Genomic DNA, 18,010 nt, shown 5'->3' on the forward strand with positions numbered 1-18,010 from the left:
ACCAGAACATGAACATAACAGGCAGCAACTCCAGCCATTCCCCTGGGGCAGCCACGCTGTCTGGGTGGATGGATGGATGGTTTGAAAGCCCCAGGGCTACAGAAATTGTAACAAAAATCCTCTGCTAATACCTCACTCCACACACCACCATCTCACGCAGCTCCTCCCCGAAGGACAAACCCACGGAAGGAATATTCCACCATGCACCCAGGAGCAGCAGAATTGCACCCCTGGCCTCACCAGCAGCAGTGCAAAGAGGGGATGGAGCCCACCAAGGAATGAGGATATGGAGCACAGAGCCTGAAATGCTGTGCCAGGGTGAGGAAGCACCACTGCTGTGGCTGTGCCTGTTCTGGTGGCACTGCTGGGACCAGGACTGGCGTGGGGCTGTGCAGGACAGTCCCATCCCATCCCAGCACAAGGCCAGCTCTCGCTGCACTGTCCCCCCACAGCTGACAAGCCTCTCTCCTGCTCCAGCAGCTGGGTTAATGCCGTGTCCTGGGAAGCATTTCCCAGCTAACAAACCCTGGTGGCAGCAAGCTCCAGGGAGGATGGGATTTTCCAAATCCCCTGCTTACACGCTGCTGACAAGGCACCCTCTGCCTCCGACAGCATTTCATAGCAATATTGACCTTTCCCAATTGTCAGGCTTGTCTTATTAAATCCCGAGGTCTTAACTGCCTTTGCACATGCTGGCTGCAGTTTGCACAGCACAGCACGTGCCCAGCTTTAATTCAGCTCCTCTCAGCTCTTGGTGGCTCATCCTTAGCCTTATTCCAGGCATGGCTTTGAGCTGGTTTTGCTACAAATTTACTAGGAAACAAATAAAACTGGCACGTGTGGAGATTCCCTCCTGAGCTCTTTTGGCTTTGAGCATTGTGAGGTGAGGTGAGGAGTCACCCCGGGGCTGCAGGTGATGCCCAGAAGATTCCACAGTCCTTGCTCTCTTGGGTGCCTGGGAATGTTGCCTGGCTTGTCCTCAGTCCCAGATTTTGGGGGAGCCAGGGGGAGGATGCCCACATCCCAGCCTCAGTTCGTGCCCTGTCCTGCTGGAATAGCTCTGGCACCATCACAGCCCCACCGGGGGTCTCAGCTCGTGCCCCCCAGCCCAGCACACACCTTGCTCTCATCTGGCACCTCGTAGGCAGAGTTGTGCTTCTTCATCACCTCCGGAGCCAGCACCTGGAAGCGCCTGCGGAACTGCGTGAGGAGCAGCCGGTCCGAATACCCTGGGGACACACGGGGGGGTTGGGGGCTGCCCCAGGGCACTGCCACTCTGGGGAGGGACCTGCTGGGACATCCTGTGCACAGGAAAGGCCGCCCAGGGTGGAGAGAGAAACCCCTGCAGTGAGGGCAGGGAGAGGTGAGAGCACCGAGATGAGCTGGAGGTGGCCAGATGCCACCCCAGCACCTCGTGTCACACAGGACATGTCCCTGGACCTCCTGCACAGCTCCCTCTCCCCATGGCATGGGCTGTGGTTGTGCCTGATGCTCCAAGGGGAGCCCTGCTGGAGCTGCAGCCACAGAGCTCAGGCACGAGAGGGGCTCAGAACCCCCTGAGCAAGAAGCAGGAATGAAAACTGAACGGGGAATTTCTGAAGGAGGGGATTCCTTGCCTGCTGGTGAGAAGCAGGTGATGAGCAAAGGCTGGAGGGGCTGAGCCAGGGGCAGGTGGGACAGGCATGGGTGAGTCTGGACGTACCAACACGGTGGAGGCGCAGGGCGTCCATCAGCTGGGTCCCCTCTAGCTGTGTCCTCAGGGCCACCACATCCAGCTGTGGGGCTGCATCTGGTGGCGCTGGGGGTCGAGGGACTGGCCCTTCCTGGCCCATCCCTGGCAGGAGGCAGTGGACAAAGTGCAGCTGGGACCGTCGGAGAAGGTTGGTGAGGGCGTCCTGGAGGGCAGCAGAGGTCAGTGGGGATGGAGGGGACAATGGGTCTGCCCATGCTGCTGGTGGGAGATGCTCCCTGTGCACCTGCAGGGTGTCTGGGCAGGTGGAGGAGTTGGGAACAGCATCAGTCAGAGGGCTGAGCACAGGTGGTGAGCAGGACCCTTCCTCCTAAAGTTTTAAAGTTTCCAGAAAATTTACCAGGATTTGTAGAATCGTGGAGTTTTTCTGGATTGGAAGGTTTAAAGATCATGGTGGTTGACGGATGCTGGGGAGGGGGTTTGCCAGGGCAGGCAAGACCCTAAAACGGGCTGGTCAGGGAACCAGCAGAGCCTGAGCCTCATCTCCTCGAGAGAGTTTGGACACTTAATTAGGTGTGAGAGCAGCAGGAGCCTGGCACACGCCCAGCGCCGAGGGCTGGTTACTGTCTGAGCACTTAAGAGGATTAAAGCAGCGAGGTGCTCTGTAATCTGTGTGTGATCTGAGTGTGATCTGTGCTCGATCTGAGCCTGATCTCTTTGCCTGGGGGACTCTCCCTGAGTGACAGCAGCGCTGGACAGGCCAGCCCAGCACCCCAGGTGACCACAGCCACAGCGGGGACAGGCAGGAGGTCACTGCTGGGAGGTCACCGTGGGATAAAGGAGCCGTGTCCAATGCAAGGTCCCAGCTCTGTGCCACAACCCCCCCGACCCTCAGCGGCAGGGACCGGCACTCACCGCCTGCAGCTTGATCTGGGCGCACACCGACCTCTTCCTGACGGCGGCGAAGCTGCTGGCGAAGGTTTTCCTCAGGCAGGCGTTGCGGTGCAGGGCGGCCTGGGAGCGCCCCTCCAGCCCGGCCAGCGCTCGGCAGGACAGCGGAGCCCTCGCCCGCGGCTGCACCAGCTCCCGGATCGCTCCCCTGCCCGGACAGACACACGGCCGGCTCCATTTCCCGGCTTCTTCCACAGGGAGGCAACACCCAGGGCCCCAAATTCCAAGGTGGTGCTGCTCTGAGTGCACCAGGATGCTGGGACACCCCCACCCATTCCATCCTCTCCGGTTGGAGCATGGAGTTGTTGGCTGCTGTTAAAGCCCAAACCAAATGAGGCAGGAGTGTGCCGGGAGAAGGTTAAAATCCCCCAGTGTGCACAGACACCTGCAGCACTGCAGTTCCCTTTCAATTCCAATTTAGTTTACAAGGCTGCTCAAAGCGGTGGGGAAACCTGGGCTGCTGGTGGAGCCTCACAGCTCTGGCTTGTGCTGGACCCCCAAAGGCAGGGGCACTTTCCACCAGCCCAGGTTGCTCCAAGCCCCATCCAGCCTGGCTTTGGACACTTCCAGGGATGGGACAGCCACAGATTCTGTGTTCCAGAGCCTCACTAGACCCACAGAAACGAAATTCTTCCCAGTTTCCCACCCAACGCTGTCCTCTGGCAGTGGGAACCACTCCCGCTTGTTCACACAAGGGATGCCCCACACCACCCTCTGTCTCCGGTGCTGGGGCAGGTTTGCAGCTCAGGGCAGGAGCAACCCCAATCCTGTTCTCATGGGCACTGTGGCACCTCCTGGCACTTACACCGTGGAATTCTGCAGCACCTGGATGGCGTTCTGGGCCGAGAGGTTGAACTTGGCCTTGCTGACCCAGCCCGTGAGGTCGTAGCGCACGGGGGCCGTGCCCAGCTGGTGGCAGATCTCGAAGTGCAGGGTCTGCTCACACCTGCGCAGGTGCCCCTCACCTGTAAGGCCGGGACATCACCCCGGGACCAGCCCGGAGAAAAGCCCAGTGAGGCGTTTAATCATCCGCATCTCCCAAACTCCCAAAGCCAGATGGAGATGCCAGAGGGCGGGCGGCCAAGCCGAGCCCAACTCACCCTCCTCCTGGTCGGGTCCCCTGGTGGCGAAGTAGGAGCAGAGGCGCTCGAAGGCTGTGCCGTCCCCGGAGCCTGGGATCAGCACCTCCTCGTCCAGGATCCACAGCAGCCCCCGGCGAGCGGCCCCGGGGCTGCCCGGGAGCACCTGCGGCTGCCGAGGGACACCAGGGCTGCAGCCACCGCCACTCCAGCCTGCTCTGTCCCCTCCTCCCTGCTCTCACTGCCTAGCTGTGAGAGGTCTACCCCAGGGGCAGACCCTCCCCACCTGCTCCACCTCTGGACATCACCCTGAGCCCTCAGCAGTGTCCCAGAGGAGCCCAGCACTCCGGGCTGGAAGAGGTGATGGAGGGCAGAGCTTGGTCAGGGAGGGTCTTCACATTTTAAAAAGCCAAAAATGGTCCTGGTGGATGCTGAGCCCCTCACCCCTGCAACACCTCAGGTTGCCTTGGGATACCCCAGAGGGTCCCACTCTGCCTCTGGAGCCCTCACTGCTTGGAGCAGCAGGATGCAGAGGGGACAGGGTACCTGGGAGCAGCTCAGGTCGATGATGGACAGCGTGGCCAGTGGAGAGCGCTCTGGAAGATCAAAAGACACCTCAACATTTTCCTGGAAAACATCATTTAAAAGCTTGTTTCAGACGTGGAATGGCATCTGGAAGTCTTCATCACTGGGAAAGGGCACATCTATCCTTACTCCACGATGTGTGTATTAAACCATAGGAATTCAGCTGTTTTCCCAGGGCTAGAGGCATTATGGTAACTCCTTCAAGCCTATAATAAGTTCATCTCTGCCTGTAGGTTTCTCAGCAGCTTATTTCTGCAATAATTTATCATTTTCCTTTCTATTCTCTATTATTCATCCGCTGAAGAAAAAGTCAGCCGTGCCAACAGAAGAGCACAAAGTCTCCTGAGCTGGAGAAAATATATAACAGAATTCCAGGATGGTTTGAGTTGGGAGAGACCTTTAAATCATCTCATTCCACCCCCCAGCCATGGCAGCTTCCACAAAGATGCCAAGAGAGCATCTCTGGCACACCAGAAATAGCCAAGAGGATCCAGAACTGAGGCAGGGGTTGAAGAGAGAGGCAGCTCAAGCTTCCTGCTCCATGCAGACCCCCCACAGTTCTGCTGCAGCCCTCCCAGTAAAGCTCCTCAGTTACTCACTCACACCACAGCGGGGACACGGGGACACATGGGGACAAAGGCAGCCCCATTCCCGGCTGCTGGGAGCTGCTCCTCACCTCTCTGTACCTCTCCATCTCCCTCAGGAAGGTTTTCTCGTAGAAGAGCCCCTGCAGCCTCTCCTGGATGTAGTTGTGGCACAGCTCCTCGAAGGTGGCCGCGCGCTCGCTCCGCTGCTGCCGCGGGCTCTGGAAGCCAGGGCTGTCCACCACGGCGATGGAGGCCATGGAGAGGTGCTGGGAGGAGAAGGACCTGGGAAGAGCCACACAAACCACCAGGATTTACCCACAGGCAGCAGAGTGGTGCCAGCTGGGCTCCTCGCAGTGCCCGCGGGACACGGGAGTCCCAAGTGCCAGCGCCATCCCCACATAAAGGTTTGCACTCTGCCGCCTGTTTTTCCAGCAGGAATCAGTCACCTGCTCCATGCCCCTGGAGAAGGGGCTGCCACCCCCCAGCCCCAGCAGCTCTTTGGTACCTGTTGATGAGCGAGATCACAGCGGCAAAGAGCTCCTCGTAGAGCCCTGAGGCCATTCCCTCCACACACTCCACTCCCGTCATCTTGGGCCCTGGCACAGTGAAGGGAAGAGCAGGCAAGGTTATTTCCAGCCAAGTTCAGCCCATTCAGAGCTGAGGTGGGACCCTGGATTCTCCTGAATTCTCCTGGATTGCAGAACCCACATGGCTCCACAGCATCGCCCCTGCACGTTCCCTCAGCTGCCTTCAGCTCCTCTCCTGCCTCAGGTGGATTTAAGGAACACAGCTATTGCCATCTCAAAAGTCAATTCCTCAGGTTCTTGTTTTTATCAGGATAACTTGCAGGGCCCAGCTGGAGTTCTGCTGCTGAGCATCATGGAATCATCAAGGTTGGAAAAGACCTCCAAGATCATCAAGTCCAACCTTTCAGGAGTGCGGGAAGGCTGACCTGAAATCCAGGCAATATCTCACCCTCCCACCTCGCACATGCTGGATCTGCCTCCATGAATTAGATCCACACTATAATTTAAGGTTTGTAGTGGCTCAGCAGCACAATCCCTGATCCAGAGCTCCTTGCAGGAAACAGGTGCTCAGAGCACAGCACCAGCCCAGCTCCACTTGTGGAGTTTGGGGAATTCCCGTTTTTCCAGGCAAAGCTCTCACAGCCGCATCATTTATCTGAATTCACCTGATTCCATGTGTCCCTGAGGAGGGTCAGGCAGGGGCAGCTGCAGAGCTGAGGGCAGCGATGTGACACAGCGGAGTCGATGGTTTTATTAATATTAACAGACCCAACTGGTTCTCACAGCCTCACCGTTCCCTCTCCCCCAGAGATAAAGGGAAAAGGGCTGGGACATCCCGGTACCTGGTGGGCTCTCCTCTGCTTGGGGCCGGCCCCGTGCTGTCACCTGTGCCAGGATGTGCCTCAGGTGGTGCTTGAAGACGGCGGTGCCGAGCTCCTCCACGTCGCAGCCCAGCACCTCAGCAGCGCGGCTGGCACTCTCGAACTTCAGGAACTGCTTCCTGCCAACTGGGGAGGGGCACGGGGGGGCTCAGCCAGGGCCAGCTCTGCCTTAGCATCACCAGATTTCCCACGGCCCCCCCTTGGGCACCCCCAAAATCAAAACGGTCCGAGGCAAGTCGGGGACCAGGTGAACCGCGCGATATCAGAGTTTCAGCGGAGTAAAGCAGCAGATGTGCCCGTGGGAGCTGATGGGATTAGGAACCAATCCCTGGAAATCCGGGATCACCTTTCAGGGTCCCGGCGGTGTTTGCTGTCCCTGCAGCCGGGAGCTGCGGTTCAGACATCACTCCCATCCGGTGATAACAATTCCAGCTCAATGATTAAAATCAATAAGGGAGTAATCTGCAGGATTAATCCTTTTACAAATCCAGGGCAGGAAGGTGGGGCCGTGGAGGCAGCCGAGCAGCACAGCTCAGGAACACGAGGGGGAATGAGCACAAATGGGAGCAGCCAAAGTCACCCAGAGACCTCAGGGTGGCACTTTTGGGTGGTGGATGAGGAGCTGGGGGGGCTCGCAGCTAAAACGGGCCCTTTAAACACAGCTGGGGAGAGGGTGTGGGGTGGAGAGTGAGAGGTGGCCACATCCTGGGAAGCTCCGTGGGGAACCCACTCCCAGCCAAGGGGATGCACAAAGCAGGGCTCGAGGGCTGGGGGTGCTTCACAGCACACTCATGACAGTCAATCCCCTTCTCCCTTCCCCTTTGATCCTTTCCCAGTGTTTTCTATGCTGACTGAAGGACTCCAACATCAAGGGCTGTGCTGGAGCAGGCAGAGGAATTGCCTCAACACTCCAAGCTTTGATTTATTCTGTTTTCACTTGTTCTTGTGTGAGCTGGCTGGACAGATGCTGATTCCTGTCAGACACAAAAGCTCTGCCTGCCAGGGAGTTGGAGGGGCTGGAAGGCCTGCACAGACCTGGCTGGCATCCCACACTGGCTGCTCCAGCATCCCTGGGATAAACAAGAGGGTCCACTCAGCCCAGGCTCCCCCAGGCACCATTTTACCCTCCATAAGCTATAACCAGCAGCAGCTCCACGTGGCTCTCCTGAGTGTGATGTGACCATGGAAAATTCCCTGACTTTAACACCTGAAGGGAATTACTTTGGCCCAGGTAAATATTTAAGAGTGGCAGAAGGAAAACACAGGGTCAGCGCTCATGGGGACAGCTCAGCCTCTCTTGCTACAGCCCCAGCCCATTTCCAGACTGCTCAATGCCGTTTCCTGGGCTCCCAGGACATGATGCCACATAGATGGGTCTGTGCAGAACCCCCTGGGCCACAACAATCCCCATGAACCAACAACTCAGTCGCTCACTCTGGGCTATTGCTGCTGGTCTCACTGATCCCAAAATTCCCCCCTGACTCTGTGGGTGCTCCTGTCCCTCCTGCTGCCCTGGTGCCCCTGACCTCTGCAGGGTTTGGGGCAGCTCAGTGTCCTCCACCTGAGCAGCAGGTCCCAGCCCTTCTGCCCTGTCTTTTTCCTCCATCCAAAGGGTTTCAGGAGGTGAGATTTGCAGCAGCCTCGCTGTGCCAGGGGGTTTGGAGCGACTCCTGACACACCTGTGACAGCACCAGGATGGCTGGAGTGGCAGCCACCTCCATTACAGGTGCGTGGTGGGAAGCCCACAGGGAGCTGGGAGCCACAATGCTTTGTTCTGATATCAGGCAGCAAAAAGGCCAGCGTGAGAGCGAGCTGAGCGCCAGCCCCGCTGCGCCCCAAACCTCCCTTCCGCTTACAGGGGCAGCAAATAAATTAAACCAGGGGATTTTCTGCAGCCCACAAAGGGACTGGAGCACTCAGGTGAATGGTACCCAGGGTGCCCCGCTGGCCTCTGGCTGCCAGGCTGCTTTCCTAATAAAAGAGCTGCTCTAATACGTTTCAAAGGCAGCGGGAAGGGCTGACACCGGGATGGAGCAGAACGAGCTTTTGAAATTCAATCTTTTCTTCTCAGCGTTTCTCTAGCTGCAAATACATTTTCCACCCCCAGCCAGGGAGAGGTGGTGCTGCTCCCTCCTGGTTTATTCCTGCACAGACTGAAGGGGTGAGAAGAGAAAGGGAAAAGGAGCCTTTAGCCCACACCGGGGCCCGTTTAACACGTGCCGGGGCCGTGGCTGTGGATGGGGATGGAGGAGACACCCGGCTGAGCTCCTGAATGCCCTGGAAAACCAGTGCCGAGGCTCCCTTCGGGGAGATTTCAAGGAGAGGATTTGGAATACACAACATCAAAGGGCATGAAAGGGGAAGGGAAGAGATGGCTATCGGGAGACAGGTTTAACCACATTAAAAGAGTCGTCGCCCCCACTGAGACTTTTGCTCCATCCGCCTTTGATCCATTTTTTATCCATATTTCCTTTCATTTCTCCCCTTTTGTTGACACGCGGTGGGGGAATCAATACCAGAGTGAGCGACACTGAGACATGCTCTGCTTGTTAATCCCACACCAGAGTGTGCTCGGAGCTGCAGCCCTGCCTGAATCCGCTACTCCCATTCCTGTTCCTGCTCAAAGAATGGAGCAGGATTTGTTGGATACAGCATTTGATTCCCTCACAGACAGATTTATAGAGGGCTGAGGACAGAATGTGCAGGAAGTCTGAGCAAAGAAAAACTCCCTGTGACCATGCCTCCACCTGTCCTTGAGCTGGGCACTCCTGAAACGAGACACGTCTCCAAAATCTGCTCTCCCAAAAAACTCACAGGGCAGGAGGACTTTCAAATTTTTTGGCCAAGAGCCTTCTGACACTCATCAGCCTGAGAGCACAGGGTCATCTATAAAACTGGAAGGGCATTAAGGTAGATTGAGATGAGGAAAGAGAATACCAGAAAGAAGAAGAAAAGAGAACTCACTGTAAGTCACGACAGCATCTATCCTTTTAAAATAATTAATAAATGATTAATGGCATAAATTACCATAAGATGTGTTATGACATGGTGCAGAGACATTTATAAATGTCTGTGGCTTAATTCGTGGCAGCCTTTATGCAGCCCTCACAAATTGAAGTGTGTAAATCAATGTGCTGCCTCTAAAATGGGTTAGTGCACGTCCTAAAATAATTTGTAAGGGATAAGGCAATTCCTGCTCGCCCGTATTAACAAAGTCTCTATAAACACGATCTTCACCCAGACTCAGCCTATTATAATTCAGTTACTGTGGTAGACACTCAAGACATGATGAAATTAGTGCTACCTGAAGCTGTCCCTTCATGGTGTCATTGGGGACAACACGCCAACAAAGGAGTCACCCACCCCAGTCCTTCTTAAGGAGGTGACACCCAGCAGCTTCTGCCCTGCCCACATGTGGCAAGGACAGATCTGCTCCAGAATGGGAATGCATCCCACGGGGCAGAACACCAGCATCCCACATCCCACCACGGAGGAAGAGCATGGAAGAACTCGGAGCCACCACAAACGGAGCAGCCTTGGGATGAGAATCATCCCTGCACACCCCCAGACACTGATCCCTGCCAGGACACGCTCCAAGCGCGGAGACAACGTGTGAGGGAAGCAGAGGCAGGATTCCCCTTACCTTTGCAGGCTCCAGCAGCTCCCAGGTGGTAGATTCCAGCCAGGATGCGCCACACAGCTGCCTGCTCCTCTGGGGAGATGCCCAGCGTGCCCATGGCAGCCCGGAGCTGGGAGAAGGCCACCGAGGCTCTCTGCTTGTCCTCAGGCTGCAGGGGGACAGAGCCAGGGGATGTCACTGCCTCTGCTGGGAGGCACCCATAGAAGGGAGAGTGAAACCATCGGGACAGCAAGGAAACACAGCGAAGGACCCTCGGGAAATTTGGAGCAAGTGGAGAAGCCACTGGCAGGTTCCTCGGGTGTAAGGAGCAAGCTGGGTTCATCACCTTGTCAAACAGGGACATGTAATTCCCATTTCATGAGTGTCTACAGAGCAGCAGCTGGGGATGGATGCTTTGTATCATGGAATCATTGAGTGTTTTGGGTTGGAAGGGACCTTAAAGCTCGTGGCAGGGACACCTTCATCCAGCCTTGTCCCCTCACTCCTCACCAAACACACCTGGCCCAGAGCTGAGCAGCTCCTGGCCACCAGCAGGACCTCACCTGCCACCTCCCACCACAGACACCCCCTCCTGCAGTCCCTGAGCTGGGGCTGCTCTGTGGGACCAGGAGCCACCAGCTCCAGTGGGAAACATCCCACCTTGGGATCAGGGAAACCTCTCCATGCTGGGATTGCAAATTCCCAGAAACCAGAGCTGTGAAAAGAGGGCAAAACCCCACCTCTGAACCCGAGTCTGCTGCATCAGCAGGGTGAGGACCTCGCTGTGCCCTCCTCAGAGCTGCTGCTCCAGCAGCTGATTCCTTTGGCTCCTGAAGTGGAGCAGGAGCTCCTTAATGAAGATGGAATATTGGATTCATCAATAGATGATGTAACTGCAAATTGCTGCGATTCATCCCAGCACTTTGGCTCCTGGACAATCTGCTGGGGCTCTGCAGACAGCTCAGACTAATGAGGGGGCTGCGGGTGGGAATCAGCTGTGGAGCTTTAACTCCTAAAATTCACATTCTGGGCTGTCCAAAGGATGCTCTTGTCCCTGGGAGTTGCTGCTGCAGGGGAACACCAGGGGTTGGTGACCCTGGAGCAGCAGGATCTGGTCCCAAGGTGGCTGTGGCATGTGCAAAACCCAAGCAGACATCCCAGGCAGGGCAGCCCCAGTCCCAGCAGCCCCCCTGTGGCTGTCAGAGGGGTGCTGGGGGAACTGTTTGGGCAGACCCTTCCTCACATCCCAACATTCCCTCCCTCACATCCCAACATTCCCTCCTCCCCTCCAGGCTCCCAGTACAGTGGCATCATCAGCCAGGAGCCAGGGACTCCAAGCCACCCTCTAACTGCAGCATGCCCTGCAGCATCCCACTTCAGCTGGGCACAAGACTCCAGCATTTCCCTCTCCCTACCTTGGTGAACGGTTTGATCCCAAAGGAATTGCTCTCAGCCACCTGGTGCAGGTGCAGCATCGTCCTGGGAGTAGTCACAAAAAATGAGAGTCAAGCTCCCTCCTTTGCCTGCCCTCAGCACCCCCAGCCACCTTTACAGCGCCACCTGAGGGACCTGGATGGGACAGGCCACCACAGCACTGCCCCATGCAGGGACATGAGCTGGTGCACCAGGAGCCTTCTCCTGGGGACACACCCCGGGGGGAACTGCAGTGAGAGGGAAAGGGATCTCTGTCTCATTTATCCCCCCAATTTCAGCTTTAGTGGAGGGGTAAAATAGCACCAGGAAATGCCCTCATTTCATAGAAAATTTCTGTATGTGCAGAAAGATCCCTGCAGCCCCATTAATGTAATTGCTTTCACTATCTCTTATCGGGGGAGGGTCTCAAAACCCCATTGATGGAGGGAATTTGGGTATAAAGGAGGGGGAATCCCAGGACAGCCCGGGGCTGTTGGAGCCTCACACCCACCTCTCTGCCGCATCCAGCCCAGCCAGCAGCAGCGGGAAGATGTTGAAGCTGCTCTCTCCTTCGGGCTGCTGGGCAACACGGGCCCTCTCCAGCAGCAGGGTCTGGGGAGGGAAAAGGGGACAGAGAGATGGGGAGGGAAAAGGGGACAGAGAGATGAGGAGGGAAAAGGGGACAGAGAGATGAGGAGGGAAAAGGGGACAGGGAGATGGGGAGATGCTCCTGGGAGCTGCCAAGAAGGGACTGGATTTCTCCTTGCAGGGACTCAGTGGGTTTAGGGGCTGCTCCACCCACCCAGGGCTGTGCAAGCAAGAGCTGAATCTCGATCCAGGCATCAAGGGGCAACATTTCAGTGGAAGAAATCAACAGCCACGGTCCCTCCCCTCTGAGCTTCCAGAGGTTTGGGCAGTCTTGTGGCCTCAGCAAAGATGCTGCAGGTTTGGGGTAAGTCATTGCCTCAAGACAAGCCCAGCTCAGCTCCAGCCTTGCTAAAGGTGTTGAGTGCCAGCACTGAAGCCAGCAGTGCTGAGTGTCCCCGGGGGTCCCAGACTGTCCCACAGACATGCCAGGGTGGTTCTGGTGGTCCTAACGGGGACATTCCCCTTCCTGATCAAGGACAGTTCCACCAGGCCACCAGCTCCCCGTGTGTGCCCAGGGCAGAGCAGAGGCAGCAGCGGGAAGCCCTGGTGCTCCCCGGAGCAGACAAGGCTTCAGCCCTCTGATTCCTCAGACAAGGTCCAGGGGCACGGGCAGCGTTGATTAAAGAGCTTTTGATAAGAGCCCTGTCGGTGATAAAAGCCCTCCGAGGCTCAGCCCCAGGCGGCCGTGAGGTGTTGCTAATGAAACACTGAATTATGCATTTCCTCATCAACATTTCATCCCAGCACTGCTCCCAGCTCCCTGCCAGGGACAGGGACAGGCTGGGGGACCCTGCCATGCTGCTGACAGAGCTTCTGCTCAGGGGCCATTTGGGCACCTCTGGTTTTGGGGGAGCAGGGAGCAGAGCAGGGAGCAGAGCAGGGAGTGGAGCATCGCCCCTTGTGCCCGGCCTGGCTGGGAAGGGCAGCACAAGGATGGCTCATCCCCGCTCCAAAGAACCCCCTTTTCAGCCACAGGCCTCCTGTCTCAGCGGGTGACAGGTACCTGGAGGTGAGCAGCAGTGACCTGGCCAGTGGCACTGAAATCCAAGGACAGGACCATAGAGAAGCGTGTGGAGCTGCTGCTGTGGCCCGTGGTCACCGACCCAAAGGCTCCCAGGACTGTGAACATTGCCTGGATCTTCTCCACTGCAAAACGACCAGCAGAGCCCTCTGAGCCACCCCGCAGCTCTGGAGGAGGTGTCTCCTCCTGCCTCACCTCTGACTGCTCCTCCCGTGGTCTGTCCCAGCCCTGGGGGACTGCCTGGGGTCAGCGTGCCACACCGGGTGTGTGCTGGCAAGAAGGGGACGTGCCAGTCTGTCCAGCCTGTCCCAAGTCATCCCTCAGCCCTTTGCAAGAGCACGGTGTACCCAAGAGAGCTCCGAAATCTAACCACTGCCTGCCGAGCAGCGCTTCCTCCCGCGTCACCAGTAACCCGAGCGGGTGGGAAAGCGCTGCCCCAAGCACCGCAGTCATTCGAGTAATTCCCTCTGCGCTGCTCACGCTGGGTGTTTATCAAAGCAGCAAATCTGTTCAGTCTGGGCCGGGCACTCGAGGCCACACCGGCGGCTTAGGAGCCACCCCAGGGGACACAGAGCAGGTCGGGATTTGTGTGTCTGTGTGCCCCCAGCCCGCACGGGCTCTGTGCATCCAGTTCCAGCCTTGCCTATACCTGTGACCCCGCCTATACCTGTGACCCCGCCCGTACCTGTGACCCCGTCCATACCTGTGACCCCGCCTATATCTGTGACCCTGCCCGTACCTGTGACCCCGCCTATATCTGTGACCCTGCCCGTACCTGTGACCCCGCCTATATCTGTGACCCTGCCCGTACCTGTGACCCCGTCCATACCTGTGACCCTGTCAATACCTGTGACCCTGTCCATACCTGTGACCCCGCCCGTACCTGTGACCCTGTCCATACCTGTGACCCCGTCCATACCTGTGACCCTGTCAATACCTGTGACCCTGTCCATACCTGTGACCCCGCCCATACCTGTGACCCTGCCGTACCTGTGACCCCGTCCATACCTGTGCCCCCACCCGTACCTGTGACCCTGCCGTCCAGGCTGCCCGCCGTGCCCACCAGGTACTCCAGAGCGCTCTGGCAGCAGCGGGTCCTGCCGGCGCCGCTGTGCCCCAGGGGGATGATGGCCTGGTCCTGCCTCTGCATCAGCAGATTCCTGTAGGCTCTGTGTGCCAGCGAGCAGATGTGCGGGGGAAGGTTGTCCCGCTTCCCCCTGGGGACCTGCGGGCAGGGGGAGAGTGATAGAGCACGTCCCAAACGGGCTTCTCGTGGAGAAAACCCCGAAGATATTCACACTCAGGGTGATGATTTCTCCCCAAGGTGCAGAACCTCCCAAGAGTGAGTCCTCAGAGCACCCCCAGCCCCAAGACCAGCACCCCCAGAGCATTCCTGGCCATCAGTATCTTCAGAGCATCCCTCTCCCAAAACATCCCCGGTCCCGAATGTCCCCACAGCATCCCAAGTCCCGAACGTCCCCAGAGTATTCCCAGTCCCAAATATCCCCAGAGCATCCCCGGTCCTGAGTGTCCCTCCCAGTCCTGAATGTCCCCAGAGCAGCCCTGGTCCCAAATGTCCCCTGAGCATCCCCGGCCCCGACTGTCCCCGCGCTGTGACGGTCCCACGGTGCCACCTGCCGGCCCCGCCGCGCCCGGCGCTCTCCGCCACTGTCCCCAGGAGGGTTGGTGGCCGCTTCCCACGGGAGATCCCGCTGTCCCAGGGTCCCTTCTCTCACCTTCCCGGCTCCTCCGGCGGGCTCGGGGCCGGTGGCGATGGCCACCAGGTTGGGCCCCGCGTAGGTGCAGGGCAGGCGGGCGCGGAAGCGCTGCCGCAGCGTGTTCATGACGCTGCACTCGTTGAGGCTGATGAGCGCGGCCAAATCCTCGGCTTGGTCCAGGCTGGGGGGGTTGGTCTGCGGGAAGAGAGGCACACACACCCCTCGAGCTCTGCTCTCACGGCAGGGCTGTGCCAGACCCGCTGGCACCCCAACAGAGGGGTACAGGCACCCTGCGCCCATCCCTGCCCCAGCCCAGCCTCACCCTCTGCACGCTGTCCTCGTCCACCTCGGTGACGGTGCCATCCTCGTCCCGGCGCACCCTCACCCTCCCCGCCGGCAGCTCCGGGGTCCCCACGTCTGGCTTCAGCTGTGTGGCTGAACGAGAGGCTGGTGAGTGTCCCCAGCGTGGGGCAGCCCTGGGCGCAGCCGGCTGTGGGCTGGGGACAGGCCAAGGGAACAAAGCCAACCCCGGGGCAGAGCCGGGCACAGCACCCGGAGCCCCATCCAGGCTCATCCAGAGCAGAGGAGGGAGAGTTACCCAGTGTGAACCCGTCCTGCTGGATCAGCCAGACCTTCCCTGCCTCATACCAAACGTCCCTCGGAGCCTGTGGGGAGGACAGAGGGGAATTGGGCAGAGCAGGAGGAAAACTGAGCTGGACAAACTACCTTTGCCCCATGGACAGGGACATTTCCACACTCCTGTCCCTGTGCTGCCTGCCCATCCAGGCCCAGGGTCACCCTCCTGCCAGCCCAGCCCACGGAGAGGAGCTGCATGAAACCAGAAAAGTGCATCAGTGCCCCAAAACCCAGATAACACCCTGGCACTTTACCTGGTCCTTGTCCGTGCTCTCTCCCGATGCCTCTTTATCCTGGTCCTTTTCCATGCTCTTGCTCATCTCTTTGCTCCTTCCTGATGTTTCTTTAGCCCGGTCCTGCTCTGTGCTCTTGCCAATCCCTTCGCTCTCTTTCAGCATCTCTTTACCCTTTCCCAGCTCTTCCTTCACCTTGCCCACTTCTTTTCCAACATCTGTGGACTTCTCTTGGGTTCCTCCTGGCTCCCCCTTGACACGCTCTGACTTGTTTGTGGTTTTTTCAGGCTTTTTGATCTCTCTCGGCTCCTTCTTGCCACGTCCAACATCTTTCTTCATCTTCTCTGGCTCTTTCCTGGCTGACAACAGCTCCCTCTGGGCTTTCACCTTGGCTGGGGGCTCCTCGTGCCTCAGGGGTGCCCCCTTCTCCTTGGTGGTCTCAGGGACTGTCCCCTTCTCCTTCTTGGTGGTCTCAGGGAATGTCCCCTTCTCCTTTTTGGAGCTCTCAAGGACTGTCTCCTTGGGCACGTCCCCCTCCTTCACTGGGACTTTGCTGCCACGCTGGGGGCCCTGGCTGGGTGCGGGGGCTGGAGCTGGGGGGCTGCCCCCCAGAAAGGAGTCCTTGGGGCTCTTCCCAGGCCACAAGGGTTTTCCCACCTTGGGAGCCCCTGGGCGAGGGGTCTCTGCTGGTTTGGGGGTGGTCTCTGAGGGTTTGGAAGAAGCCTCTGCTGTTTTGGGGGATGTTTCTGCTGGTTTTGAGGATGCCTCTGCTGGTTTGCAGGGGGTCTCTGCTCTTTTTGAGGGCACCTCCACCGATTTGGGGGCAGGTGCTGCTGTTTTGGGGGATGTTTCTGCTTTTTTGGGGGATGTCTCTGCTGGTTTGGGGGCAGGTGCTGCTGTTTTGGGGGACGTTTCTGCTTTTTTGGGGGGTGTCTCAGCCGGTTTGGGGGCAGGTGCTGTGGGGCCGGGTGCAGGGGCCGGGGTTTTGCTGGGGACAGTCCCCAGCACCTCAGGGGACAGCTCCTTGTGCGGGGGGGCTGTGACCCGCTTGCCCCCCTGCCCCTCTGCCTTCAGCCCGTTCCTCAGTGGCCCCTCGCTGGTTCCTCCTCCTCGGGCCTCGCCGTCCTTCCCTGCGGGCTGCCAGGCAAAGGAGAGGAGAGCCTGGTGTGACACCCGAGGGGACACCTGAGGACACCCGGTGCTGGGTGAGGTCCCTCAGCTCTCACCTCCTCCTTGGTGCCCACCCTGCTCTCCTTCCTCCTCCGGGCCGCCTTGGCCTCCTGCTCCGTCTCCCTCACGAGCTGCTTGATGAACCCTCCGGGGATGACCGACAGCAGCAGGGGGGGAGCAGACGGCGGCGGCCCCCGGTCCTCGTCACGGATCTGCGTTTGGGAGCAGAGGTGGGTCACAGGGCAGGCACAGGGACAGCAGCCAGCTCAGCCTGGTAGTGGCAGCAGGGCTGAGCACCAGCACCCTGCTCGGGCTGAGGCACTGCCCAGGCTCCTGCTGAGACCACAGGGCACCAGGCTGGGTCAGGAGCAGAAGCACCGAAGAAAAAAGCCCAGATTGGTGCAGCCCCCCAAGGGCTGGCCCAGCAGGAGCCCAGGGGCACTGCCAGCTCTGCTCTGTGCCAGCAGCCCTGGTGCGGCCACAGGAGGAACCCTCCTGGCTGCAACCAGGCAAGAAGCAGCTCCAGCATCACCACAGCCACATGCAGCCCTGCAGGACCCTCCATGCCAGGCCTCAGGGCAAAACCAGCCCCACTTCCCGCAGCTTTTCCAGCAGCAGCACCAGCATCAAACACTGCATCCTCCTGCCAGGCTCAGGCAGGCAAAACCCACTCAAACCAAACACTCAGGCTGGGAAGGAGCCCAGAGCCAGGGGGGCGAGCACAGCACAAGGAGACCACAGGGACCTGTGGGGACGTGACCCCGGGGACTGCTACAGTGACACCCCCCAGCACTGAGCTCCCAGGCAGCCTGAGCACCCAGCCCCAAAACAGCACCAGTGCCAGCCCGGACAGAGACTTTCCTTCTGCTCCCAGAGCGCGAGGCGCGAGGAGATGGCCATGGTGGCGGCGAGGCAGGACGGTGCTGTGCGGAGACACGTGGGGACACGCCGGGCAGAGAGAGAGGAGAGAGTTAACCAGGGGCTGCTGCTGGCCCCGGAGCCGTGCCAGGCCGGCAGCACCGTGGCCTGGTATTGGTGCCGGGCATTGCCCACCTGAGCTGGCGGCAACAACTGGAGCAGGGCGGGGGCAGTGCTGGGGAGGGCGAGGACACCAGCGTGGGGAGGTGGTGGCACAGAGGGTTGGTGGCACGGGGGGGATGGCGGGACCCCACGGGCCCAGGCTGGGTGGCAGCAGGAGCCCGTCCGTGCCCCACTTGGGGCTGACCCCGGCTTCACCTGTCGGGATCATTCA

General features: G+C 58.9%; 1 protein-coding gene across 1 annotated transcript in view; it reads right to left on the reverse strand.

Moving 5' to 3' along the window:
* The window catches only part of MYO18B (myosin XVIIIB), a 55,400-nt gene that overhangs the window by 36,854 nt on the left and 536 nt on the right, over positions 1-18,010 (reverse strand). The window contains exons 2-20 of the mRNA XM_066331789.1: positions 16,815-16,970; positions 15,610-16,725; positions 15,318-15,384; positions 15,042-15,154; positions 14,738-14,914; positions 14,028-14,226; positions 12,984-13,126; positions 11,844-11,944; positions 11,335-11,398; positions 9,944-10,088; positions 6,262-6,426; positions 5,398-5,488; positions 4,982-5,174; positions 4,267-4,347; positions 3,742-3,892; positions 3,447-3,606; positions 2,606-2,789; positions 1,703-1,895; positions 1,120-1,229 (exon numbers count right to left, since the gene is read on the reverse strand). Of these exons, the coding sequence (XP_066187886.1) occupies positions 1,120-1,229; positions 1,703-1,895; positions 2,606-2,789; positions 3,447-3,606; positions 3,742-3,892; positions 4,267-4,347; positions 4,982-5,174; positions 5,398-5,488; positions 6,262-6,426; positions 9,944-10,088; positions 11,335-11,398; positions 11,844-11,944; positions 12,984-13,126; positions 14,028-14,226; positions 14,738-14,914; positions 15,042-15,154; positions 15,318-15,384; positions 15,610-16,725; positions 16,815-16,970 (3,609 nt within the window). The remainder of the gene's footprint in view (positions 1-1,119; positions 1,230-1,702; positions 1,896-2,605; positions 2,790-3,446; positions 3,607-3,741; positions 3,893-4,266; positions 4,348-4,981; positions 5,175-5,397; positions 5,489-6,261; positions 6,427-9,943; positions 10,089-11,334; positions 11,399-11,843; positions 11,945-12,983; positions 13,127-14,027; positions 14,227-14,737; positions 14,915-15,041; positions 15,155-15,317; positions 15,385-15,609; positions 16,726-16,814; positions 16,971-18,010) is intronic.

Source organism: Sylvia atricapilla, chromosome 17 (assembly GCF_009819655.1).
Source record: "Sylvia atricapilla isolate bSylAtr1 chromosome 17, bSylAtr1.pri, whole genome shotgun sequence".
NCBI classification, from domain to species: Eukaryota; Metazoa; Chordata; class Aves; order Passeriformes; family Sylviidae; genus Sylvia; species Sylvia atricapilla.